Source organism: Rhinolophus ferrumequinum, chromosome 21 (assembly GCF_004115265.2).
Source record: "Rhinolophus ferrumequinum isolate MPI-CBG mRhiFer1 chromosome 21, mRhiFer1_v1.p, whole genome shotgun sequence".
Lineage (NCBI taxonomy): Eukaryota > Metazoa > Chordata > Mammalia > Chiroptera > Rhinolophidae > Rhinolophus > Rhinolophus ferrumequinum.
The window spans coordinates 36277529-36303797 of NC_046304.1; the positions used below are offsets into that span (position 1 = coordinate 36277529).

The window sequence follows — 26269 nt, forward strand, 5'->3', positions numbered from 1 at the left end:
AGGGGTTTGGTCCAGGGGTGTGCCCTTGAACCCAGTCAGAGGACAGCAGTGGGGCGGGGGGGGGTGGGGGGGAAGCTGACCACCTGGTCCAGAGCCCAGAGGGGCCTCAGTTCCCTCACTTTCCTGCTCTGTTTATGGACAAACCAGTCCTCCCTGGGTAGGGGGAAGGGGTGGGACAGAGGGCAGGTGCCAAGATGGCACGAGGCTGGGCATGTGCCTGGTCTCAGACAGTGTCTAAGGCATGTCAGACACCTAGGGGTGTCGCTCTGAACCCCTGTGCCTACCGCAGTATCTTGATGTCTTTGGAAGCTGACCTCCAACTTGGGGCCAGCCAGAGTCCAGGTACCCCAACCCCCGCCCTGGGCCCAGAGTTCCCCATCAGACCTTGGCTCTGCTTATAGCATCTGACACCAGAGGGGCTGAAAATAGCCCCTGGAGGAGGGGGAGGAGGGGTCTATTTAAAGGGCCTGGGAGGAGCAGAGCTGAGGGAGTGAGGCGGATCATGGCCACTTCAGAGCTGAGCTGCCTGGTGTCTGAGGAGAACTGTGAGCGGCGAGAGGCCTTCTGGGCTGAATGGAAGGATCTGACACTGTTCACTCGCCCTGAGGAGGGGTGAGTGCTGGCCAGCTGGGGTCCCTCCTCTCCTCCCCTCGAGCACCCTTGCTGAGTCTTAAGAGGCCAGAGCACAAAGTTCCTGGGGGTGGGGGCGAGGGAGAGAGAAGTGGAGTCACCTCTCCTGCACCCAGGGGGTCCCCCCACCCAGCCTGACTGGAGGGCAACAGCTCTCAGCAGCTCAGTGACCCCTCCCCTGTCCTCCCCAGTTGCTCCCTGCATGAAGAGGATGGCGAGCGGCATGAGACCTACCACCAGCAGGGGCAGTGCCGGGCGCTGGTGCAGCGTTCCCCCTGGTTGGTGATGCGTATGGGTATCCTGGGCCGCGGGCTGCAGGAATACCTGCTGCCCTACCAGCGGGTGCTGCCCCTGCCCCTCTTCACCCCCACCAAGATGAGTGCCGCCAAGGAGGACCGTGAAGACACTTCCACCCAGCTGCAGGAGCTGCTGGCACTGGAGAGAGCCCTGGGTGGCCAGTGTGTGGAGCGCCAGGATATGGCAGAGATCACCAAGCAGCTGCCCCCTGTGGTGTCTGTCAGCAAGCCAGGTGCCCTTCGTCGCTCTCTGTCGCGCTCCATGTCCCAGGAAGCACAGAGAGGCTAAGAGGGACTGACTCGAGCTCCACTGTGCCCACCCTGGGCTGGGCCCTTCCTGGCTAGGACCACGGAGGGGAGCTGGTGGCCATGGATGCTTTGTAGTTTGCCCAGAGTTGGGGGCTAGAGGAGGAGGGACCAGAGGCCAGGATGCCTGGGTCCTCTGAGTAGCCAAAAGGAGGGGAGCAAAGATAGTGGGCACTGAGGGTGGAGAGCTGGCACCAGCACAACTGAGTACCCCCAGCGCCAGGAGGAGGGACAAAAGCTGCTGGTGAGGCTGAGAGGTCCCTGAGAGGGGTGACCCTGGGCCAGGACGGCTTCAGCTTCAGAGAAGGACAGAAAAAGTGTAAGGGGATCTCGGAATTACCGGGAAGGAGTCTTGGAGAAGACAGGAGGGAGGGGGACGTGAAGTGGGCAGAGACAGGCTGGAGCCCCCAGCACCCCCGTTAGCTGCAATAAATGCTCAGTCATACTTCAGTTTCATGTCTTTCCTTGTAGTTGTTGGGGGCCAGCCCATTGGTGCCCCCCATGCTCACTTCTGGGAACACGCCCTGCAATCTGAGCTAAATATGGCAAAGCTAGTGCGTACACCCTGTTTGGGGTGGGGGGAGGAACAGAGCTGTAAACTGGGTGGCTGGCCAGTCCCCCTTCTGTACCCTGCCTCTGCTGTGTAGTCCTGGTCTCCGTGTCCAGTCCCCTGGCGCTGGGCAGTGCCCTGGAGGCCAGTTGGCATCCAGGGTTTGTTTAAATGAGCTCATGGAGACTATGGAGGGAGCTGGCACCAGGGCTGTCCTTGGCTGTGCATCAGGGTGTGGATGGGGTCAGTGACCCCCAGACTGACCTGCCTCAGTTCTGAATCCAGACAGAATCAATCCTTGGCTGGGGTCAGATGCTCCACCCTCCCTCTCCTGAGAGCCCAGGGTGGGTTGTCAGGGTGGGGGTGAGGGGGACTCAGGTTCCTGTCTGTGACCCCTGCAGCTGTTGTGATGACTCATATTCCAACCTGGCTGCCTGGCCCAACAAGGAGACGCTTTCCCCTTGGGACAAGGGGTGGTGGGCAGAGGTGCACAGAGGAAGACGGGCCCATCTTGGTAGGGGCTGGTAGCCCATCCAGGGTGGAGGGACAGTGGACTGACAACGAGGGGGTCCCATTCCAGGAAGACCATGGAGATAGCCCTGCAGCCTCCACTTCCTATTTGAGGGGATAAGAAAGGAGACCCTGACATCTTGACAGCCTAGTACCTGGAGCACCAAGCAGGACCTGCAGGCCTGATCTGGCCCGCTCCCCCAGAGAGGGCTGGAGTGTGGCCTGGGAGAGGAGAGGGGTCAGAAACCCCAGACCCGCGGGACCCTAAAACCCTTGGGCGGCCGAGGGCCGGGATGCGCCCCTTGGCTTTGGCAGCCTGCAAAATGCGCCCTGCGCTCTCCCGCCCTCACCTGGGTCGGGCGCTCAGGACATAGCTGGAACGTCCCGAGCCTTCTGCCCTCGGCAACCCCCAGATAAGACGCTCGGGGCCGGCAGGGCCCGCAGGGAAGTCCGGCTGTTCTACCCGCTAAATGCATTAGCCCTACTCTCCTTCCCTATCGCTGCTGCCATCGGACGGGTGGGGCGAGCTCCGTTGTGCGGGCCCCGGAGCAACCGTAGCGGAGGCCAGAACGGACTGTCCCTTCTGCAGTGGGGGTGAGCGGGGGGCGCTGGAGGACGGGTGTAGGGTAGGAAAGGATGAAATTGAGACCTGGAGGAGGGGCGGAGGAGGGTAGTTGGGTGACCTTACTAAGGAAAGGAGTGGATGTTGGAGAGGGTGTCCTGGAGAAGGGGAGCCTGGCGGGGGACGGGGCCCTTAGGAGGAGGGCTCTGGGGGGTGGGGACTGGGAACAGGGCTAATTCGAACCCTGGCAAAAGAAAAGAGATGGCATGATGGGCAAAAGGGGGTTACGGCTGCGGGAGCTAGAGAAGAGCGACGGGAGGAGGTTGGGTTTGGCGGGGCCGGGGATCTAAGGATTATGGGGGTGTGAAACTGAGGTGCAGGTCGCGGAAGCGGGACTCAGTGCAAGCCAGGTAAGGCAAAGGGTGGGGGGCAGCGAGCGCAGCTGTGAACAGGGGTGGGAACACATGTTCCCGCGGCTGCCGCCCACATCCCCGTGTGTCTGCCACCCGGACACTAACGGAGATGGATGGGCTGGGGGAGACGCAGAGCGCGTGGCCCCAGGCGGCTCTGCTCTCGCCCGCCGCCCCCGCAGCGGAGGGGTCGGGGCGGGGGTCTGGACGCAGATAAAGGGGCTGAGACGAGAGCGGGGAACACGGCCGGCAGCGGCGGCAGCATGAGCACCGCAGACCCTGACTCGCACCCGGCCCGGGAGGCGGTGGCCTCCGCCTACCAGCGCTTCGAGCCCCGTGCCTACCTCCGCAACAACTACGCGCCTCCGCGGGGAAACCTGAGCAGCCCTGACGGCGTCGGGCCTTGGAAGCTGCGTTGCTTGGCGCAGACCTTCGCCACCGGTGAGCGCGGGGGAACCAAGGCACCGAGGACAAGAAGTTACCAGGGAGCTAAAGGGGCGCGTGCGAGAGTCAGATGGGAACCAAGAAGCTGAGCTAGCTAGTTAAGAGGTGAAAACGGAAGAGGAAGAGAAACACTATCCCTTAAGTGAGGGGGAGAGGAGAGACACCTGGAGAGGGGCGGGGAGGGGAGAATGCTCAGAATTGAGAGGTGAGGTGGGGGATGCAGGAAACATGGAGACAGAGATGAAGAGAGACGCAGAGAAGGAAATGGAGACAGGAACGAGGGAGGGCAGAGTGACAACTGGGAGACACTGCCAGGCACCTCAGGATTCCCCCACGTAATCATCACTGGTAGGTAGTTTCACAGATGCGCGGCCTGAGTCTCAGAGGGGTGAAGTTCCTTTCCCCAGGTAAGTCCGTAGGTGTTGGAGCCAGGACTCAGACCCTGTTAGTTCTACTCCAGAGCCAATGCTTTTTCCAGATAAAGACACCCAGAGGGAGAAGGGGGGGAGAGGGAGAAGCAGGTGAGGCAGGAGTAACTGAGGCGGGGGCCACCTGGACAGGTCTGCCACCGGGACCCTCTCCCTCTGCCCCACCCAGGTGAAGTGTTTGGACGCACCCTCATCGACATTGGGTCGGGCCCCACCATATACCAGCTGCTCAGCGCCTGCGCCCACTTTGAGGACATCACCATGACAGACTTCCTGGAGGTGAATCGCCAGGAGCTGGAGCTCTGGCTTCGGGAGGAACCTGGGGCCTTCGATTGGAGCACGTACAGCCAGCATGTCTGCCTCATTGAGGACAAGGGGTAAGGGCTGGGGGTGCGGGGTGGGGGGCCTTCCATGGAGTCGCTGATGGCGGGGCGGGGCGTGGCAACAGAGGACCGTGTTCCTGAGCCCTGGTCCCGACGCTGCCTTCTGCCCCTGCACAGTGAGTCCTGGCAGGAGAAGGAGCACCAGCTGCGAGCCAGGGTGAAGCGGGTCCTGCCCATCGATGTGCACCAGCCCCAGCCCCTGGGTGCTGGGGACCTGGTGCCCCTGCCTGCCGATGCCCTGGTCTCGGCCTTCTGCCTGGAGGCGGTGAGCCCCGACCTGACCAGCTTCCAGCGGGCCCTGGACCACATCACCACTCTGCTGAGGCCTGAGGGGCACCTCCTCCTCATCGGGGCCCTGGAGGAGTCATGGTACCTGGCTGGGGAGGCCAGGCTGGCAGTGGTGCCGGTGTGTGAGGAGGAGGTGAGGGAGGCCCTGGTGCGCAGTGGCTACAAGGTACGGGACCTGCGCACCTACACCATGCCTGCCCACCTTCGCACAGGCGTTGACGATGTCAAGGGCATTTTCTTTGCCTGGGCCCAGAAGGTCAGGGTGTAAGGCCCCCGTGTCCCCAGCGCCAGCAGCCCTCATCCACCCAGTTCCCTATTATCTGAGGTGGCACCTAATAAAGAAATGTCTCTGCTGCCGAGTGTCAGTGCTGTCTGTGGCTCTCCTGGGAAGCTACAAGGGCCCAGAGCTCTCTCTTGTGTTGTGGGAGTGTGGGAGGCACCCACCCATGAAGGGAGGTTTCTGTATCACTCATCCTTCCCAAACTAAGGCAGGCCTCGGTCAGAGGGACCTTAGTCAGCATGTGTGTGCCGGGCACCTACTAGGTCCATTCAGCCGCAGGTCCTATTATCCTGTTTGCAGGTGAAGCTCAGAAAGGTTCAGACCAGAAGGGGGGACAGTAGGGAGACTTAAGAGACTGAAGTGGAACTTGCAGGGGTCAAGGTGACAATCCAGGCACAGGGAAGTGGGAGGGGAAGAACGGGCACCAGCTCCCTCCCGCAGCTCCCTCCACAAGCTGGCCTGGAGCTCTGTGCAGCTCTGCTGTTGCTCTGTACCTGCTCCCTGCCATGCCCACGCCCGTACCTAGGTAGAGACCCCACCTGTGTGCTGCTTCCAGACGGCACGGTCTCCTCCTTCCCTCTATCCCCCCCACTCACACCAATGAGCTGAACAAGGGTAGGTGAGGCTGAAAATTGGTTTATTAAGAATGTCCCTTGCTTCCCTCCCACCTTAAAATAGTTCTCAGTATCAAAAGAAATTAACACAAGCCACTCAAGTCCCTTCAGTTGGAGTCCTAGCCTGGTGCGCTTACCCCAGAAAGGGACAAGGCAGCAGGTGAAGAACAAGAAGCCAGACTTGCTGCTGCAATCACAGAGACTGCCTTTGGATGGAAAGTTTCTGGAGTGCCACATTCTATCCCAGGGCTGCCAGCAACTGGCAGGGGTCACCTTTACCAGGGTGCAGACACAGCGTGGCCCCTGCCTGCCTCTGGGAAGGCTAGAAACCAGACCTAACCATAAGCCTTTTCCCCTCTTCCCTCAGAGTGCCTGTTCCCTTCCCCAGGATTCAGGCTGTGGCAAAGGGGTTTAACAAACAGGGCACTGGGGTAGGGGAGGAGACAGGGAGGCTGGTGGGGCCCAGAGAATCCCAATTTTCCTTCCTCTCTCTGCCTCCCAAGTGGCTGGTTCTGGAAGGTGATCTTGAGTTGTGTGGGGGCCCTATGTGGTTTGCAAAGGGTGGGGCGGGGCTACAGAAACACACACACACACACACACACACACACACACACACACGCAGCCTAGACACCCATACCCCCAGCCAGGTCTTGGGGATATCCTGGCTTTCTGCCTGGCCTGGGCCTTTGTGCAGTTGGTGCTCAATAAATGGTTGCTCATTGTGACTCGATTCCCTCATCCTGCTCCAATGCCCCCCCACTGTGTGGCACACTCACCTGCACTAACACTCATCTTACACTCAGTCTATGTCTATTCCCCTACTCCATACTAACCCAACACACACACTTTAAAACCACTCTGCACTGTCCCAGGCCCAGGATCACATACACTGTCCACCCAGCACCCCACACACCCAGGCCTGTGCTCACCATCCCGTCACCTACACACTTGGTCTGGTCCACACTCCTGTACACACTCGTGTGCAGGCTCCCAACCAGGACAGCAACACAGAGGCCAGGGGGATTCCTGTCCTGTGCTCTCTGGGGTCCTGGCCCCAAATGGAGAATGTGGCCTCTTGCGGTGTGACCAGGGCAATAGTCAGGGTGACACTGATCCCCAATCCCAACAGCTTGGTCCTCAAGATCCCACGAGGGAATGTGAACTGCCTTGAAACAGGGGCAGCTAAAGAGTAAGCATCTAGTGCCACCTAGTGGTCCCTAGAGGAGGGCACAGGGTGCGGGGGGCGAGGGGGACACGGGGGTGACAAAAGGGGACCCCACTGTGTCCCCTAACTCCTGGCATCTGGTACCTGGTCTCCCAGCTAGACGGAGGGCCAGGGGAACCGGCCAGGCAGTGAGGAGATGTGAGGAGGAAGCTGATGGGGAGGTACAGGCAGCTCTCTCTTCTCAGTGGAGCTAAGAACACAGTTCTACACCAGTTGTGTTCAGGAACCAGAGGGCTGGCTACCCGTTCCCTACCCCAGACGCTCAGAGGCCAGGCCTGAACAGACGTCAAGACCTGTGAGGGCCGTGTGGGGGCGAGCAAGGGAGTGGGCAGGTTACATGATCCTTCATATTTAAGTTCAAGATGCAAAAGGGAAAAAATAAATCATCTCAAAGACCGGGGGGAGAAGGGGATACAACAGGGAGGGGGCAGAATCCCCACTAGGGCAGACCCGCTCCCAGGGCCTTCAATCCAGCTTGAACTTGGCCTTTGATTCCTTCAGCAGGTACAGGCTGTCATCTTCCAGAAAGCTGTTGAGCCAAGGAAGAAGCCCACGGAGCCTTAGCTCTGAGAGCGCCCCCTGGGGGCTGGGTGGAGTGAGTGCAGGCAAGCTGGCAGGGGGCAGAGTGGCAGAGAACTCAGTCTGCCCTACAGGGCGGGTGAGGAAGGGCACAAGGAAGGTGAGCCCTGGACAGGGAGTAGTACCCACCTGAAAAAGAGGACGTGGACGGGGATGGTGCTGATGTGCCAGATGGCGTGGGCATCCAGGACCCAGAAGAGAGGTGGGAAGTCCAACAGTTCCAGCAGGGACAGCCCCTGCAGCAGCAGGACCACCACCACGCACTTGTGCACGTGAGGCAGACGCTGGTTCCACAGGCACCAGCTCAGCCACCACACCACATTCACCAGGCCTAGGGGCGTGGGGGTGGGGAGAGGCTCACTCCCTGGAGCCCTTCGCCCCCAGCAAAGCATCCAATATCCCCCATGCTCTTTGACCCCAGGACCACCTGACTCTCCTCCCAGCCTCCCCCTTCTCCTACCCCAAATCTTTCCCCTTCCCCCACCCAAGGGTCTCTCTAGAACCTCCTTTTCCAGGAACAGCACCAACCCCCCCACCTCTACTCCAAACCAGCAGTTCTGCATCAGGTCCAGCTCCCTGGGGCCCCAGCCCTGCCTCACCAATAGCCACATTGGCCACCAGGTTGTAGCCGTAGTCGAAGTGGACGAGGCTCAGGTAGGAGACGTGCGCGGTCAGCATTAACAGCAGGACAACCCGGAAGGTACTGGCCACAGTCGGGCGCTGCAGCCCCACGGTCCTGCCCCCCCATCCAGAGCGGCTCAGATGAAGGGTGACCAGGCCCCAGAACAGCATTCCCTGAAGCATCCCCTCAACCCAACAGCAGTCCATGGAAGCCACTGCCCGCCTCCCCCACCAAAACAGGCCAGCTGGGCAGACCTCCAAACCTCCAGGGACCTGGGACCAAGTGCTGCAGTTCCTTGGAAAGAGCCAGGGCCCCCAGTCCTACCCCAGAATCCCCATCCAGTCCGGGGGTGTGTGTGTTGAGGGACTGGTGAAGAAGGCCCTGGGGACAGCAGCCCCAGGGGAGGGCTGGGTGACCCGTCTGTCCCCAGGGCCTGACTTTACCCCTACAGCTCCCGAAGTGGGCTCACCTGACACAGCACAGGTAGATTGAGTGCAGGATGACGGTGGAGGCACAGAAGTAGTCCATTTTCTGAGGACAGGGAGAGCTGGATGAGGGGCCGGTGTGAGGGGAGTAGGGGGACAAGGCTTCATGCAGGGCAGGGCCCAGTGAGGACCCACCAGGGTTGGGGGCAGAGGCACAGCCGCAGTCTGAGGCCCACAGTCAGTGGGGTCCAGGTCTCATGCTCCTGCCTATTGCTGTTTCACTTCTGAATTTAACAGACTGACCCCTGTATTCACATTGTACAGTTTTTAAAAATGGTGCTCAAGCAGCGAAGCTTTAGGTATTGATGGAGGGTGCCTACAAAGACTCCAGAACATCAAAGCACATCCGAGAACTCAGCGCAGTCTGGAGTCCCACAGCTGGGGGCTCCAGTCTGGATTGCACCCCTTTACTGGCTGGGTGATCCTGGGCAAGTGATTTCACCTGTCCAAGGCTCAGCTGTCTCATCAGTTAAGAAGAGCCAATAATCACACCTACCTCACAAGGGTTAAATGAGCTCAAGTGCACTCACTAATAGGTTTTAAATGCCCAGCACAGAGCAGGTGCTCCCTAAATGGAGTCAGCTGGAGACCTAAGAGCCAGCTCTGCCCCACCCCGCCCCTCTAGGGGCAGGAGCCGCAGCAGGAGGGGCGCTCACCTCGGTGAGGTCGGTGTCCCGGGTGTGGAAGACTGTAGACCAGAACCAAGCATTGAGGGAGACCTGAGGAGGGGGGCAGCTGGTGAGTGTGGCACCCCAAGGTGGGGAAGACCCCCAGAGGCTGACATCTGTCTTACTCTTGAGGAGAGGCTCTTCAGAGCAGACAAAAGCATTTCCCCTTGTTCCTGGAGCCCATTAAAAAACCGTGCTCCTCCACCCCCACCCAGCCCAGCTCCTTCAGGCTCAGCTTCCCACTACCCTGAACCCTCAAGGAGGGTGGGGGGCTTGAAGCCTCCACAGGTTTCCAGCCTGGCCTGGGAACTAGTTCCAGCAAAGTCAAGTTACCTGGTTACTCAATCGCTAAGACAACAGCCCCCGGGGTGGGGGTGGGGGGGAGCTTGCCTCCTTCCCCAACTGGCAGGTGATGACAGCCCCACCCAGGCCAGGGGAGCCAGTGACCTCAGCCTCTGGGGGTGGGAATGAAGTGGGTGGGGTAGAGGGGCTTGAGCCAGCTTGGGGTGTGTCCGGAGCAAGCAAGGGAGGGAGATCAAGCAGATCCCACTGGGGCCAAGTCTCTGAGGAGGAGGCTCCCCAACTAGCCCAGCTTCCTCCTGGCTGGGCCTGCCCAACCCGCCAAACCAGTGGCTGCTGCTCAGAGCTCTGGGAGAAGCAGAGAAGCAGGACTGAAGGTGCAGTGGTGGGCAAGGGCCCAGGGGAACGGTTGAGGCCTTTTTCCTGGAAATTAACTGCAAGGAAAGAGTATGGATCGTCTTGCAAATGAGCCCTAGATCTTGTGGGAGTGTGCTGGCACTTGTTTTGAGACTGCTGTATCAACGGCAGAGGCCCAAATTACTGAAAAGAGGGTGGGCTGGGGTGGAGATACATAGTTGGGTTGGGAGGAAGGGCTGGGAAACCACTGACAATCAGTCAAAGGAAGAAACAGCCAGCCTGGATGCCCCGGAGGTAGGGAGGGATGCGTTAGGGTGGGACAGCCCTGCCAGAGATGAGAAAAGGCCAGGAGCCGCTCACTGGCGTCCCGAACACCAGGAAAACAGGCCAGGCACGGCCCACGGGGAGCAGGGTAGGAAGCCACTCTCCATGGGTACTGCAACAGGAAGCTCAGACAGTAGGATGAGTTCCCTCATGCAGGCCGGAGGGGGCTTCAGAGAGAGTGGGAAGGGCAATGGGGAGGGGGCCAGAGGGCTCTCCTTGCAAAGCCAGTCAGTCCTGGAAGTCGTCTGGAGGGTTCCTGGTACAAGCCTCTCTGCCTGGGTCGTGGGGTGATTCCCACTGTTTATGCTTCGCTTGTCCTGGACAATGGCCTGAGATTCCCTCTGGGAAAAATCAGGGACTGGCCTAAGTGCTCCTTCATCCCTGTCCAGGCCTGATGTCAAGTGATTATTCTAGGTCAGGTTGCTTCCGCTTTTAAGGACAGCCATCCTATCCCATCCCTTAGGCTGCCCCTTCCCCAGACAGTAACAGAGGCTAGAAAACGGGACAGAAGAGGGTGCTTTTTGGGTACTGCTCCCACAAAGTGTGACGCTCAGGGTCAGCATGGAGAGGACCCAGGTGGTCACGTGGACCAGATCTCCCAGGCAGGCCAGGGACAGCCTTGGGGAAGAGAATGGCCCTGGAGCCAGTGTGAGAGGGAGGTGGAGGAGAAGGCAGCAGGGACTGGAAGCCAGCCAGGAGTCCTTGTCACCTAGCAGGAAGGGGGAGGTGACAAAAAGACTGAGCTCAGTAGTGGTTGGAACAAGGCAAGCAGGAGGTGTGCACAGGACCAGGGCTTAGCTGTAGAGCACAGGGGTGGGGACGGCTTGGTCCCCCGTTTAACTTTCTCTGCATCCCTGAAAAATCGCCTCTCCCTAGGGAGTGTCCCATTATGGACGGCTCCTCTTCTGACCCTCTCCTCAGACCCAGGAGTGCCATCAAGAATGCAGGCACCCGGTGGCTCAGGCGGTTAGAGCTCCATGCTCCTAACTCCGAAGGCTGCCAGTTCGATTCCCGTATGGGCCAGTGGGCTCTCAACCACAAGGTTGCCAGTTCAATTCCTCGAGTCCCGCAAGGGATGGTGGGCAGCGCCCCCTGCAACTAGAAAACGGCAACTGGATCTGGAGCTGAGCTGCACCCTCCACAACTAAGACTGAAAGGACAACTTGAAGCTGAATGGCACCCTCCACACCTAAGATTAAAAGGACAACAACTTGACTTGGATAAAAGGCCTGGAAGTACACACTGTTCCCCAATAAAGTCCTGTTCCCCTTCCCCAATAAAATCTTTAAAAAAAAAAGAAAAAAGAAAAAAAAAGATTGCAAGCCCTAGGGCCGGACTCCCAGGGTTCACATCCCAGCTCTGCATTTCCTGTGTCCTTGGGCGTGTCCTAGCCTTGCTGTGCCTCACTTTCCTCATTTGTAAAATGTGAACAGTTAGTGTCGATAAGGATTGAAGGAGTAATACAGGTCTGTACAGCCCAGTGCCCAGGTGAAACAGGTGTTATTTCTCCGCACCGTGTTGACCAGCAGGGGACCATCACACCTCTCCACAGATCTGAGAGGCCATGTCTGCCTCCTATTCTCCCTGTGGGCCAAGGCAGTCTAGGCGCAGAAGGGCTGGTCTCCCCACAGCTGCCCAGGCCCATCCCACAGTTCCAGGCTGAGGGCAGAATGTCTGGAGCCTTCACAATGAGATGGACTCTGGGTTCAAGTCCTGCCTCAGCCTTTAAATAGCTGTGTGATCTTGAACAAATAACAGGTTCTCTGAGCCTCAGCTGCCTCATCTACAAAACAGCATTAATAATAGTACCCACTGCATAAGAGGGTCGTGACGATGAAGTCTGCGAAAGCCTGGCCCAAAGAAACCACTCAATACATAGTTGCTATTACTGCTGCCTGGTACACAGTAGGTGCCCCATAAATGCCAGTTTTCTTCATCATGTCCAGCAGGTTTCCCTTCACCTGACCTCACCTTGCTCTTCATCAAGGGACACAATGTGCAGGTCAAACCATGGGGCCCTAGGATCTGTGGATCCCAGAGGTGCAGACACCTCAGCTATAGGGAGCGGCCCCTCCTCCTGGCTCCAGAGCCATCACCCTGCCAGGATGCACTGAAGAGATATGAGTTCCCTTCACTCAGTTTGGAATCAAGACTCAAGTGAAGGGGACAGAGCAATGTGGAAGGAAAGGAAAGCCCCCAAGATGCAAGTGTCCGGCTGCTCCTGGGCTCCTCTGCCAAGCTCGAGTAAAATGGGGGGGGCAGATGGGGTAACTGGCCAATCAGACAGGCCAGGAGGAGGAGGGGCTGGCCCAGCAGGCGCCAAGAACTTCTTGTAAACACCGAGGAAAGGGGGAGGCCAGGGGCAGGGTGCCAATGAGGGTGGAAATGGAGGGGGACAGGAGAGGCTGGGTGGAGAGAGAGCAGGAGGCTGTTTCAGTCTGTTGGAAAATAAGAAAATTGAGACAAAAATATCACAGCCGTGAAACTGGTTGGATGCCAAGTGACAGGAATTCGACCCCAGTGCTAAGCCCCAGTGCTCGGGGCTGTCACTGACACCGTGGTGGTGGGGACAAGTGGGTCTTTAAATAGCTCGGTGTCTCAGAAGTGGGGGAGGCAGAATGTTAAATATGATGCCTGCTGCCATCCTGGGCCCCCCCTAAAGGCCATGGTGTTTCACCCCCTGCCTCACGCAGAGCAAACCTGCCCAGTTCACCCCTGAGAGAGAAGAGGTGGATGGAGATAGGAAGAAGTGGGCTTTTTCCACCCTCGAAAAGGATTCCTTGATTTCCTGCCATTGCCTGTTCCACTGGCTCGTGTCTGACTGTCAGGAAGTCCTTCCTGAAATCTAACCATCATTCTGCTGCAGCCTCAACCTATGTCTTCTCAGAGTTTCCTCAGCAGAGGTCGACCACAGTCCCCATCTCCACAAATCATCCTGACAACCCTCAGGCTCTCGCCTCTCCCCTTGAGGACCTTTTCTTGCTGGATGGAGGGGCAGGGAACTGGTTTGTCTTCCCAGCTTTGGCAGAGAGCAGGGGCCCCCAGTTCCATGAAGTCTAAGGTCCGTGGTGTACAGAGCTTTGGCGGGCTCCCTCAAAGCCTGGCTGCTGTCCAGCCCAAGCTCAGGCCTAAATGTCAGGGCAGGGGCTGCTTTCTTGTGCTAACGCTTCACTAACTTTGCTGGGGGCAGGGTCTCCTCATTTCCCAGAGAAAACGATTGGGACAACCCCCCCAAGATTTAACCTGGAGGAGGTGAGGGGCCTTCCTACCCCACCCCAACAGAAATCAAGAGCTCCACGGCTCCAGGAGATCCAGCTCCGGACAAAGTCCATGGCCACACCCTCCATACAGGCAGGATCCCTCCATCCTGCAAATACATACAGGATGAAAGACTAAGTGTAAAATCCAAACCGGATCACCCAAGGGACTGTGACACTGCGACTGTGTCCCTCAAGGGCCTAGTGGTGGCATGAGGGGGTTCCATGTCCCAGAACACCATATACTGCAGGGTAGCCTAAGACACAGGCCCCAGGTATCTTCCTCTCCCAACCTAACAAACAGCTTCTCCTCTGTTCCTGAGAGTCCTTGGATATATGGCTGGGAAGTGTGACACCTCACTGAGAAGTAAGCTGAGTGGCAGATGACAGTGAGATGCAAGACCCAAGAATCAGGGAGACAAAGACAAGAGTTGTGAAATGACCACTGGCTTTTGGCACATGAAGACAAAGGCTGGGACCCTCTGAGGCCCCCTCAAATCCCTGGGTCTATCCAAGGAGGCTCTGAGCTTTGTTCAGAGAGTTCAGACAGGGCTGTCCTATGCTCTCTGTTAGGGGCAGAGCTGGGGGGGGGGGGTGCAGGTGGTGGGGCGAGACAAACAGTATACCTGGAAGAACCTCAAGGGAAAGGGGACAGGTACGCCCTCCTCAATTTCCATGCCCTTCCTGCTTTCTTAGCCAGGACCAAATTCCCTTCTCTGCAAGAGGCCTAAACAGGAAGTGGTGACTCCATCCCACCCAGGCCTGTGACCAGTGTGTGTTGATGCCAGGCCCCTGCCTCTGCAACAGAACTTGCCCCTCAGCCTGGCACTCCGGGCCTTCTCTGCTCCACCTGCCCTCCCTCTCCTCCCCCTCACACAGCCACGCAGCAGCCAGGCTGACCTTCCCAGGTTGCCTGTGAGGTCCCACATTCTCCTACGCTCCTGCTATGGCCCCTGCTATGGCCCCAGCCTGGAATGCTGAAATCCAACCTCCTCTCCCCCCATATGTATATGTCCAAGCCTGATCAAGCCTGCAAGTCCCAGGTGAAGCCTCTCCTCCAACTAGGGCTCCTGCAACAGACTTCTCCACGTGGTCTCCCCATGTCAAGACTTCCAGCCTTTCTACGTGAGCCTTCCTTGGCTCTGCCTGTACTCTGCCCCCCAGGCTGGCTGGACCTGCACCTCCCTCTGGGCTCAGCTTCTGGGGCAAGGGCTTCAGCTTCCACAAGTGCTAACCCCTGTCTCCACCCACAGCAAATGCTCTGCTAACGTCTATCCTAGTCCGTGGGGACAATCCCAAAGGGGGTTGGTGCTCGGGCTCCGGACTCAGACAGACCTGGATGCCAACCTGCCCTGTCTCCACTATTTGCTAACTTGTGGGCTATTAGCTTTGGGCAAAGTTTTTTTTTTTTTCCCTCTGAGACTTACTCAGAGCTCACAGTGGTGTTAGGATTAAATGAGAGCATGTAGGTAAAGTACACACCGTGTTTCCCTGAAAATAAGAGCTAGCCGGACAATCAGCTCTAATGCGTCTTTTGGAGCAAACATTAATATAAGACCCGGTCTTATTTTACTATAACATACTTATATTATATAATATATAATATACTTATATAATATAAGACCGGGTCTTATATTAATGTTTGCTCCAAAAGACGCATTAGAGCTGATTGTCCGGCTAGCTCTTATTTTCAGGGAAACACGGTAGGACAATGCCATCACATGATTTGTGTTCCATAAGTCATAACAATTACTAGTATTTGTTGAATGGACAGTATTAGGGAGGATCAGCATTCCCAGTGGCTTCCCAGCCTCCGTCCCGCCCTCCTCCGATCCCCGTCTCCCAAGTCTGGCGCTCAGCATGGACTTCTCGGCACCCCCACGCTACCAGTTTTCCTAAGGTTCTCAATTCTCATTTTCCTTGACTGTCCAGCAGCATTCAGGAGAATGGGCTACTCTCTCCTTCCTGTCCTTGCCCCAGGGCTCCCCTAACCACACGATATCCTAACTTTCTACCTACACCTCTGTCTCCATTGCTGGCTCGTCCTCCTCTATCGAGCCATTAAATTTGAAGGTTCCTCAGGGCTCTGTCCTAGTCTCCTTCTTTTCTCGCTGCCTAACGTCTCCCTGGTGATCTCATCCACACTCACAGCTTCTATCACTGTCTCGTAGGCAGAAACACAGTGGTCATCCTGGATTCCTCTCCCCTCATCTAACCTACGGCCGAAGCTCCTCAGCATAGCCAGGATGGTAAGTGTGGACTCGGGAGCCAGATCCCCGGCTCCTAGTACAGGTTACTTAACTCCAGTCGTGCTTTCCGCCTCTATAAACCGGGGTAATAATACTACCTACTTCATAAGCTTGTCATGGGACTAACAACTTAATATTTATAAAATGCTTAGAATGGCGCCTTGGCATACAGTAGAGCTACACATGTGTTTGTTAAAGAAATTTTTTAAAAATTTTAATGTCACCTCCAAAACATAGCTCAAATACACTTTTCTTTAACACTGCACTTCCTAAGACCCGTGCCACCTCTCTAGTCTAGCTTCTGTGCCCTGTGCTAAAGCTATCAACCAGCCCCATGCATGCACCCCCACCCACTCCAATCTGTTCCCTACACAGTAGCCAGATGAATTTTGCAAGCAATCTAGTCATGAAACCCCTTCTGTCTGACCCTCATTGCTTCCTGATGCTTTGAGAGTCGAGACCTAAAGTGTTTGTCTGTCCCCAGGTTCCCCATGGGCTGGCTACCTGCCCACTGGTCGCACACCCCACGCCCTGGCTTCCTACATGGCAGGCCTCCTGGCTGTTCAGGTCCTCAGATAACCTGAGCTCTCTCCAGCCTGTGCTCATTCTGAGTCTTCTCCATAGGTGACTCCCCCTAATCTCCCTGAATTCACCTAGTCAACATTCACTCACCATTCGGATCTTCCCTCCTTTGCCCCTTCCTTAGGGAAGCCTTCCCTGATTGCCCTGTACTGATGTGGTCCCCCACCACATGCCCTTACAGCACCCTCCTCCACTGCACTTTTACATTCAATTGTGTGATTAGTACCAGAGGGCAGGGACCCATCTGTTTTTATATACTTTTGGATCTCTAGGACCCAGCAAAGTACCTGGCACACAGTAGGTGCTCAATACATGACTGAGTGGCTGCTGGGATGGCAGGAAGGTGAGGGAGTGGGGATTGTTGCCCTACGGCTCACAGTGGTAGCTCTCATCTAGAGACCTCCATAGCAACCTCTTACTCTCACACCCTCCCCAAGGTTGTCACCGTTCATATCTGTACCCAAGTCCATGCTTCTCACACAATTCCTGTCCCTGGATGCTGGCTTTTCTGACCAGTCACACTGTGAAGCTCAGAGCCATCCCTGGAACATATTTCAGCTTCTCCAGGGATGCTCTAAGATCAGGCTGAACTCTCGATGGAGTGCTCTGGCTGCCACTGCTTCTAGGCCTGAGCTGGGGTTGAAATTTCTTCAAGTCCTTCAGAGACGCTCTTGGAAAGGCCTGTGGTCCCAACATGCTCCCCATCACCCATCTCCCTTCTGTGTTTGTAAATGGCCCTATTGGGTCTTTTAGTGGCTTCCTCCGTCAGGACAAGAACAATGTTTCTTTCCTCTCTCTCCTCCCCAAAGAGCCTAACCTAGGACTCTGCTAGTAAGGTAAGGCCCAATTCAGCACCATCCCTGTTTTCTGCCCAGTTCTGATCACCCTGCAACTTCAGCCCTGGAAAACAGAGGGGCAGCTTGGTGGGTGGATGCCCTGCAGGGTGAGAGCAGGGATCTAACAGTTCCTTTATCCTAGGTGAGGGTGTAAAGCAGGAATCCTGTCAGGTTACTTACCCACGCAAAGGCCACGCAGGTGGAATACATAGGCGAGGAGGCTGGTACAGAGGTGCGGTAGCGACAGAGCATCACCAGGCTGGCCAGGCCATTGAGGAAAGAGGCCACAGCAGAAGCTGGCTCTTGGAAGAACAGGAACCGGGAAAAGGGCCACTGAGAAAGGAACACAGGGAGGATGCCTGAGGGGCAAGCAACTCCCAGGGGGCCCAAACTATCTTTTCTTGACTTGCTGCATCCATAGGTCCTCAGCCGGTTCCTAGCTCTGGACCTGGCCAAAGTCTCAGGTTCAGTTCCTCTTTGGGTCAGTGAGCTCCCCTCCAGTCCCTGGCTGAGGGCCATCCCTCTATCCTAGCCAGCACTTAGCACGATAAGCCTGGTCTCTGAGAAGCCTAGGTGATCCAGTACAGATGGCTCAGTACGGCCCAGTGGAAACAGCATTGACCTGCCATCCAGAAGACAGAGGTCCTAATCACTCTTCTACCACTGACCACAGCTCTCTGAACCTCAGCTTACTCTGTGACAAACTGGGGAGAATAATTCTTGTGAACCTCAAGAAGCCCCATCATATCGGATCAAAAGGCATCAGCACACTGTGCCTCGCTGGGCAATCTGAGGGGGTACTGCTATTTTAATCCAGACTCCTACTGAAGAAGCAACAGAGAGGACGCTGTGGCGGTCAGGGAATTTGTCCTTGAGCAAGGTGGGCCTTCAGCCACCCTCAGAAGCCCAGCAGCACACTCTGAGGGGATCCCAAAGCCTCCCAGATCTTGTCACTCCAAATCCAGAGGCAGGACACATTGATCCCATCTGTATATGAAAACCAGCAGATTTTGAGAACAGGTATCTGCCTCAAACACACACTCATCACCCCATACCTCAGACTGCTTGGACAGTGGAGTCCAACGGGAGGGTATCTGATTCCTGCCACACTACTACCATCTACGTACCTTGACTCTCTAACTCACCTTGCCATGGAACTGAGGCACTTCGTGACCTTCCTGGAGATAGAGGCCAACGGTGACCCACATACACTCATACTTACAGTCGTCCCGACAGGTCCAGCCTGAAACATAAATTGGCCTGGTTAACTACCCAGTATGGGAGGCACAGAGAGCTTGAATGGGACTCAAAGTCAAATGCAGGTCAAGAGGGCCTGCAGGTTGGAGAGAACCAGAAGAAATCTCAAAACTGTAGTTTCCCGCTTCGATCGATGAGATGGTGGGACATACACATAAGGAAAGATGTGTGTGTGTGTGTGTGTGTGTGTGTTAGTTCCAGGGGGTGGGGGGTATACAGTGAGCAAATAGAAATGTTTCTTCTCTTCTCCTTTCACCCCAAATGGGGATCTTTGCATCTAATGGACTCATCTATGGACGCCTGGGTTTATGTTTGCTTCCTGAACACAGAATTTGTTCTCACCCACCTGGGAGGAACCCTTGCTGTGTTACTCCCCTCCTGTAAAAATGAAGCCCAAATTCTTCAGTCTGACTTTTAAGGCCCCAGATTTTCTTTCCAACTTTATTTCCCAATACTCCTTTTCATGCCTCCTGCTCCCTGAGTAAAACAAGCCACTGGATGTGTCTGCATCTGCTCAGGGTCTCCACTCTCTCTGTTCCCTCTGTCTATATTGCAAAGGGACAATAAAGAGAACAAACTTGTAGTCAAATAGGCCAGAACTAAAAACTCTGTATTACCACTTACTGTGTGACTTTGGGCAGAGTACTTAACCTCTCTGAGTTTCCCCATCTGTAAAATTAGAATATACCTCAAAGGATTGTTGTGAAAATTAATTACCTGTCACACACTAGGTGCCCTTTATTACCACAGGTCCAAATAAATGTATCCATTGGAAACCCTTCCTTCTCAGAATGTTCTAAAATGATTGCTGCCCGCACCTCCTCAAATCCAGAAACGATTCCTTCCTCTCCTACATGCTCCTACTGCTTAATCTAAGGGCCCTTTAGAGCTCAAATTATCTTCTACCTTGCACTTGAGAAGGTTAATGTCCGTGGAAGCTGTGAGCAGCCAGGGGCAGGACCCCGGTCTGATTTCAGGGCTTTGTACCCATGAATATTAAACAACCGTTTGACTAAATAAACAGTAAATGAGAGCTGCTGGGAAAATAAAACTGGCTGATGAGCCTCTCATTATCCTGGGGCTCCAGTCACACTCACATCGGGCCCTGCGTGGGAAAACAAGGTTCACAGATTGCACAGAGGTATTTCGTGCACAAGGGGCGGGGCTTAGAGGGCGGGGCTTACCTGCTAGACTCATGTAGATTGGCTGGCAGGAGCGGAAGTGCTTTAATGCTCCCCCCGAGCAGTTCCGCTCCTCGCACCGGAGCACGCAGTCGCGGTACACCGGTTCGCGGTCGCCCTGGGAACCACTGGCTAGCGCGGCTGCCCCGGCTAGTAGCATCAGCCGCGCTGTCCACCCGGCCATCCCTTCACCCTGGCCCTCCGCCGGCGGAGGAGCTTAAGCGTCTTCACATCCGGAGTAACCGGAAGTGCCTTGTGTTCTCTATTCTCTCCTCTGACGTCCACTACGTTGAAATGAAAAGTACCCGGATTTTTGTGCGCGCCTGCCCCGCCCCTTGTATTACTGTCATCTCCATATATAGAGGCGACCGAGTTAAGGGAGAGGTGACGACAGGTGATTGAAGCGCAAAATAAAGTGGTCTTTTATCAACATCCGTTTTGTTTCTTCCCCAGGTTCTCTTTATTTGAGGTAGAGCTATTTTTATGTCACCAGCCCTGGTGGATTTCACTTCTAATGTACCTGGAACTGTCCACTATTCTCCATCTCCTCTGGCACCTCCCTGATTAAAGACATCATCTGTCGCTGAGACAGCCGCAGTAGCCCCTTAACGAGTCTCCCTGCCTCTACTTTTCGCTCTCTTCATTCCGCGCGCGCTCCATTTCCAAAAATTCAAATTTGACCATGTCACTTACGATTTGGCCCTGCCCACTGGTCTCCCTCCTCTGCCCCAGACCTACCTCAAGGGGCCATGTCTCTGCAGCCTCCCGCCTTTGGTCTCGTCTATACTACTCTTAGTCTCCTTTTTAGGACTCTATTCTCAATTTAAACACCACCTCTGAGGGTGATAACACCTGAAGGGTGATATAACAACATACAGTGGTCTGTGTTCCCCAGGTAGGGTGGGGACCTCTGCTGTCGTTTGTTTACCATTCTATTGCCAGCACTAGTACAGAATTTGGCACTTGGTAGGTGCTAAGAACTTTTTCTTAATGAACGAACAACATAATTAATTTAAGACTTTGGGTGCCAAATCCAGGGCTGTCAAATCACCAGCGTGATTCAGACCTCACTGAAAATAGGAGAGGTGTAATATTTCAAGGAAAATTAAGAGAAGGACTTTTGGGAATAGGATACTTAAGCATCCCCACTCCCCGCAGGACCATCAACACACACACACACACACACACACACACACACACACACATGCACACACCTCATTGAGGCCTTATAGATAGATGCATAATTAATGTGTATGGATTAATGACTGTCTTTTCTCCTACCCCATTCTCTTCAACCCTGGTCAACTTTTCCTTTTTCTCTTGGGGAGGAGGGGTAGGGGGGAATGTGCAGGGAGTAAAATTGGCTTCCATTCATTCACAAATTAAGCAAACAATTCCTGAGCCCTTAGATCTACCACCATGCTAGGCAAAGCACAAGTCCAGGAGACACATTCCCATTGTATTTTCTGTGAATTGTGCCTCTTCCAGTTCAAAACAAAACCAAACAAAAATAGTGTCTCCTGGAGTTGAGCACCAGTTGATTCTGATTGGGAAGATGAAACAAACAAAACAACCCCTCAACTCCTCTTGGTCAGGAGCTGACCAGAAACCTTTGGATGCTAACTAATACTACTTTGCATCTGCTATATCAGTCCTTTTATAGTATATTATTTCATTTTGTCCTTACTATAACTCTGGGATGACTCTTTGTATGAGGAAATTTAGGATTAAAGAGGATGAGATCCTGACAAAGCAGGATTCTGCCTTTGAAAGAACTCTGAGGTAGAGACAAGGCTCTTTTGGACCTTTCAAGTTTCCAATTTTGGAGGCCTCATTCTGTATTATATCAAACATATTAAAATGTAGCAAAACCCCACATTAAATACAATTTATAAATAACTACATATAGTTGAGCTGCTAATAGTTAACATATTATTACATTTTGTATACATTTAATAAAATATTAATTTTTGTAGCTTTCTTATATTTTGGAGCTAACATTGAAAATTAGTTCAGTTCTCAACATTTCATAGGTCCTTGAAAACTCATGCAATGAAGACTTCTGTTATGTTGTCCTGGTGGGAGATGGGGTGTTGTCTCTCTCAGACGATTCTTAAGGATCAGCACAGCCCTACATCTCTAGACAATTACCAAGCCTTTCCCTCTCTCAACTTTTCAGCCCAGGGTCCCCTCTTCCCCATTGAGCCCTTAGCTTAATCTGCTTCCTAACTTGTATTTGGTTTCCAATGTGAGTTACAGCCTACAAAGTCATTGATTCATTTCTTCAACTCAGGCTTGAGCCCTACTGGGTGTCAAGCAATTGCACTAGAAAAGATAACGATGAATAAGAAATGATTCCCAGTCCAGGGAGGAAAAAGACAAAGCAAACAGTACAGCATGCTGAAGGCTCAGAGGCAAACTGACCATATTCTTAGCACAAAACTTGGGGGATAGTCTACAATGAGGGTTCCTTATTCATCAAATATTTATGGCAGTTTACCATGTGTGAGGCTCTGGAGACAGGCACTGTCCTCATGGTCAGAGGATGGAAACAGGCAATAAACAAGTATCAAACAGCAGACTAAGATAATTTCACTGCTAATGTAAGAGCATATTGGTATGATCACTCTGTAGGATAATTTAGCACTTTCAGACTAAATTATACATACCCCTTAATCCAGCAATTTGCACAAAACCTCTAATCAGCAATTTCTCTCCTAGCTATACCTACACAAACTCTAGGTATACCTACCTACATGAGTACAACATGGTGATAAGTACTAGTCATGGTGTTGAAGCTATTCATGACAGCGTTGTTCATTATTTTCAATAGCAAAAGAAAAGGAAACAACTAAATGTCCCTCAATAGGGACTGAATTACATTAATTGAGAGAGATCTATATATACAATTACAATGGAACGCTGAACAAATTAATGGGAATGGGGCAGATTTATAATGTACTGACATGGAAAAACCTTCCCTTTTTGGTAAGTATAAAAAGCGAGATGTAGGGGGTGGCCGGTTAGCGCAGTTGGTTAGAGCGTGGTGCTGATAACATCAAGGTTGCCTGTTGGATCCCCGCATGGGCCACTGTGAGCGGTGCCCTCCTTAAAAAAAAAAAAAAAAGCGAGATGTAGAACAGTGTGTGTGTGTGTGTGTGTGTGTGTGTGTCTATACATGTTAGTTTGTGTGAAGAAAAATAAGAGTGTATCTTGTTTGTTATTTTAGAGAATATATCTAGAAAGATATACAAGAAAGTGGAAATAGTTGTTGCCTCTGAGGAGAAGTAGAACTGTGTATCTGGGTGACAAAAAAGTGAGGGACACTTTATTCTTGTACCTTTTAAATTTTGTACCATCTGTTTATATCATCAATTAAAAAACAAAGGAAATTGGGGAATGTAATCAATAATGTTGTAAAGATTTTGTAGGGTATCCAATGGACACTTGTCTCATTAGGGAGACCACCTCAGGGATGATGTAGATGTCTGACCACTGCACTGTACACCTGAAGCTGAAGCTGAACAATAATGAATGCCAACTATAATTTTATATTTATATATGTATATATATGTATGTATATACTTACAAGAAGCGGAGTGCAGCATTAGGAATAGAGACAGTGAAAATGTAATGGCTCTGTGCGATATCAGAGTGATAGTGGATGGGGGCACGGGGGTTCACACAGTGTGAGGGATATAAATGATAAACGTCTAAGTATTACTGTGTCTTGTGCACCTGAAACTAATAGGAAAAAAAAAAGAAATAAAAAAGAAATAAAAATTGGTACAATAAAAAAAAGGAAAAATGTTAAAAGAACAATTTTATGTAGTCACAAGTATTGAGTTATATAATTAATAGTGAGATAATGGAATAGTGAGAAAAGGAGGGTAAGGGAATGAGGAGGGAGGGAGAGAAGGGTGGTCAGAGAAGGCCTTTTGGAGAAAGTAACATTTAAGCTGAAACCTGCAAGACCAGAAGGAACGGGCTCTGCTAACACCTCAGGGCAGATTGTTCTAGGCTGAGAGAAGGCCAGTGCAAAGACCCTAGGCAGAAACAAGCTTGGCCTCTTTGAAAAACAAAAAAGAAGGTCAAGGTGAAAAGTTTAGGCATTGGGAGGTGTTTTAGCACTGGAGTGAAAGTGATCTGATTTTTGTTTAAAACATTTACTTTTGCTATTGTGGGGAAAGGGTGGGGATTGAAAGGAGACAACAGCAGCAATGGGAGAGCAAAGGCTAGTGCTTCCACCGGAGGCAAGTTGATAACAGCTTAGATTAGCTGATGGTGGAGGTGGGAAAAACAGAGATATATTGGAAGAGGAATTGATAGATCTTAAAGAATGATTAGCTGTAAAGGGCCAGGAAAGAGAGGAATCAACAATGTGGGTTCAGTGAATGAAATCATCTGAAACTAGAATTGTCCTCCAAAATCAGGTCTTCATGATTGCCGTAGTTTTATGCTTCTGGAAGCTTCCTAGTGTCAGGGCCAGGGAAACTTACCCCGTATCCTTTTAGTCCTTCTGGCTGGTCAAATAATTCAAATGACAACATATAGCAGATTAACAGGAGAAAAATCACCTTTTAATATGTACTCACGGGGAATTCACATAAGCATGAAAATTCCAAAGACAATGGGCAAAATGAGGTATACATGTCATTTTGGACTAAGGAGGGGGAGACAGACGATTCATATGTAGATGAAAAAGAGCAAACATTTGGCAAACAAATTCTTGCAGTGCCACTAGAAACAGTGGGACACAGAAGGGAATCCAGCAAACAGATTTTTGCTTGGCTTCTTCCTGTCTGCCACACTTAATTCCTACGTGCTAAGGTGATTATGCTAAGGCTCCCTTCCTGAAGCCAGATTTTCTATCTGAATCTGTTTAGGCAGGTGAAGGGAAGGTAAAAAAAAAAAACTCTTCCTGAGTTTGTTGGGCTTTAATTGTTTTCAGATCAAAACAATCTGCAAGTCAGGGCGGCACATTCTGGGGAGCCTTGCAATGGACCCCCACACTAGTCTCCTCTTCCTCAAACCAAAGCCGGAGGCAAGCACATCCTCATTCATACCTCAGTGGTCTGTATCTCCAGCAGCAAGGGGATGAGCTTGGGCTCCCGAAGGGCTGAATGGAGCAGGAAGAAGCAGTGCTTGTGAAACAAGGAATCTGGAATGTGGCCCAGGGATGGCTCAATAGGGCTTTCAAGGGATAAGCATGGGGGTTAAAGGGGTCCCCCACATCAACTCCCAAAACACTGTGACCAGGAACCATTCAATCTAATTCTCACATTTCAGAAGGCGAAGTGAAGCCTCACACAAGGCCACACAATCTAGCTGTTGTCTGAGGAAAGACCCCCAGATAAATAAAGACATATGTTAAGCGGCCAGCACAAACACACTGACAGCACAGGACTCAGGAACACAAAGTGTGACAGCCTCCCTCCTATGCACAGGCCAGGATGGAAGTCACATGTACTCATATACCTGCGTTCAAGCCAGCTGAGGCTGAGATCACAAGGGCACTTTTTTGTCTTGGCAAAGCAGCCTAGGGAGAGAGAAAGGCCTTGGGCCTGCAAGCCTAAGATGGGGGTGAGAGGGGCTGAGGGAGGTGATCAGGATGCCCAAGGTCAGCGTGTCCGACATGTCCGTTTGGCCTCTCCTCCTTTGTTAACCTTGGGACTAGAGCTAACCCCTGGGCCCAGGGACTGACCTTCCAGTGGTTGTAAGTGTTCTTAAAAGGCTAACTTTAGGAAGTACAGATTTCCTTATCAAAATCTTTCAAATAACTCTCCTGCGGCCCCAGGGAGGCCTGGTGCCTTCCCTGTGGGGACTCCTTCCAAGTAACTAATTCATAAAGACACTTCCTCAGCAACTCATGTCCCAGACTTGAGGCCCTGTGGGGTAGGCCCCAGTTTGTGGCCTGGACCTCGGACTGTGGACCGTCTCCTCCCTTTTTCTGTTTGTTTTCAGTGCTCTGACCCAGGCTGGCTGGTGAGGTAGGCAGAGGGAGGAGACTCTGGTGCCAACACACACACACACACACACACACACACACCACGCACGCACACACATACACACGGTTTTGTGTCCCCCAGTCTCAGCGGCTGGTCAATAATTGACTGGCGTTTCACAGGCTGCTGGTTTCAGACCCCAGTCTATTGACCCTCAGAGGTCATCTCCCTAAGCCAGAGCCCCTTCATGCCTCTTCAGTGCCAGTAGTCACCTTTGCTGCCCACAGGCCGGGTACCTGCAGCCCAAAGACCTTCTCGTGCAGATCTCATGTATCTTTCCTCTGCCCCTCCATTGGCTCCACTGTGTGCTGCAGTTATACCCCTTCTCTGTAGCTGTCTCCCTCCCCAGGGTCCTTCCTGGACCCTGCTGGCAAACTCTCAGGCTCATGTCGGTCCCCCAGCCCCCTCCAAACCTCCACCCCCACCCCCCAGCCTTTGTCTGTCAGATATCCTCTTTCGTTGGCTCTCCTGCCAGGCCATGCTGGAGGGGCAGTGGAGGGGAGAAGCGAATCAGCAGCGCCCACCCCTGCCCCCCTTCCTCTCCTCTTGTCAAACACCAGACAAGGCTTTTTCCCCTTCCTTCCCGGCTCTGAATGGGCTCATTCTCTCTGGGAACCCCGGCCCCTCTCGAACCTCCTCCC

At 53.4% G+C, this 26269-nt stretch overlaps 3 protein-coding genes across 3 annotated transcripts; 2 read left to right on the top strand and 1 right to left on the bottom strand.

Annotated features, from left to right (window-relative positions):
* Window positions 1-451: 451 nt before the first annotated feature.
* On the top strand, window positions 452-1677 carry TCAP (titin-cap). Its single transcript, XM_033089556.1, has 2 exons — window positions 452-612; window positions 822-1677. The coding sequence occupies exons 1-2, from the start codon at window positions 503-505 to the stop codon at window positions 1213-1215; spliced, it is 504 nt and encodes a 167-aa protein (XP_032945447.1). The 5' UTR covers window positions 452-502; the 3' UTR covers window positions 1216-1677.
* A 1450-nt stretch (window positions 1678-3127) lies between these two features.
* On the top strand, window positions 3128-5160 carry PNMT (phenylethanolamine N-methyltransferase). The gene is made up of 3 exons (XM_033089553.1): window positions 3128-3705; window positions 4306-4513; window positions 4637-5160. The coding sequence occupies exons 1-3, from the start codon at window positions 3381-3383 to the stop codon at window positions 5073-5075; spliced, it is 972 nt and encodes a 323-aa protein (XP_032945444.1). The 5' UTR covers window positions 3128-3380; the 3' UTR covers window positions 5076-5160.
* A 547-nt stretch (window positions 5161-5707) lies between these two features.
* Window positions 5708-19898, bottom strand: PGAP3 (post-GPI attachment to proteins phospholipase 3). The gene is made up of 8 exons (XM_033091053.1): window positions 19627-19898; window positions 18331-18428; window positions 17366-17518; window positions 9269-9331; window positions 8597-8658; window positions 8105-8241; window positions 7635-7836; window positions 5708-7455 (listed from the first exon to the last, which is right to left on the bottom strand). Exons 1-8 carry the CDS (start codon window positions 19805-19807, stop codon window positions 7392-7394), a joined length of 960 nt encoding a protein of 319 aa, XP_032946944.1. The 5' UTR covers window positions 19808-19898; the 3' UTR covers window positions 5708-7391.
* Between the last annotated feature and the right edge of the window lie 6371 nt (window positions 19899-26269).

Excerpts from the sequence above, each read along its gene's own strand:
- TCAP (XM_033089556.1), top strand. The coding sequence starts at position 503 with ATGGCCACTTCAGAGCTGAGCTGCCTGGTGTCTGAGGAGAACTGTGAG. Across the intron at positions 613-821 it reads TTCACTCGCCCTGAGGAGGG|TTGCTCCCTGCATGAAGAGG; the intron begins GTGAGTGCTGGC and ends TGTCCTCCCCAG.
- PNMT (XM_033089553.1), top strand. The coding sequence starts at position 3,381 with ATGGGCTGGGGGAGACGCAGAGCGCGTGGCCCCAGGCGGCTCTGCTCT. Across the intron at positions 3,706-4,305 it reads GGCGCAGACCTTCGCCACCG|GTGAAGTGTTTGGACGCACC; the intron begins GTGAGCGCGGGG and ends TGCCCCACCCAG. Across the intron at positions 4,514-4,636 it reads TGCCTCATTGAGGACAAGGG|TGAGTCCTGGCAGGAGAAGG; the intron begins GTAAGGGCTGGG and ends GCCCCTGCACAG.
- PGAP3 (XM_033091053.1), bottom strand. The coding sequence starts at position 19,807 with ATGGCCGGGTGGACAGCGCGGCTGATGCTACTAGCCGGGGCAGCCGCG. Across the intron at positions 18,429-19,626 it reads AATCTACATGAGTCTAGCAG|GCTGGACCTGTCGGGACGAC; the intron begins GTAAGCCCCGCC and ends TTTATGTTTCAG. Across the intron at positions 17,519-18,330 it reads TGCCTCAGTTCCATGGCAAG|TGGCCCTTTTCCCGGTTCCT; the intron begins GTGAGTTAGAGA and ends TTCCTTTCTCAG.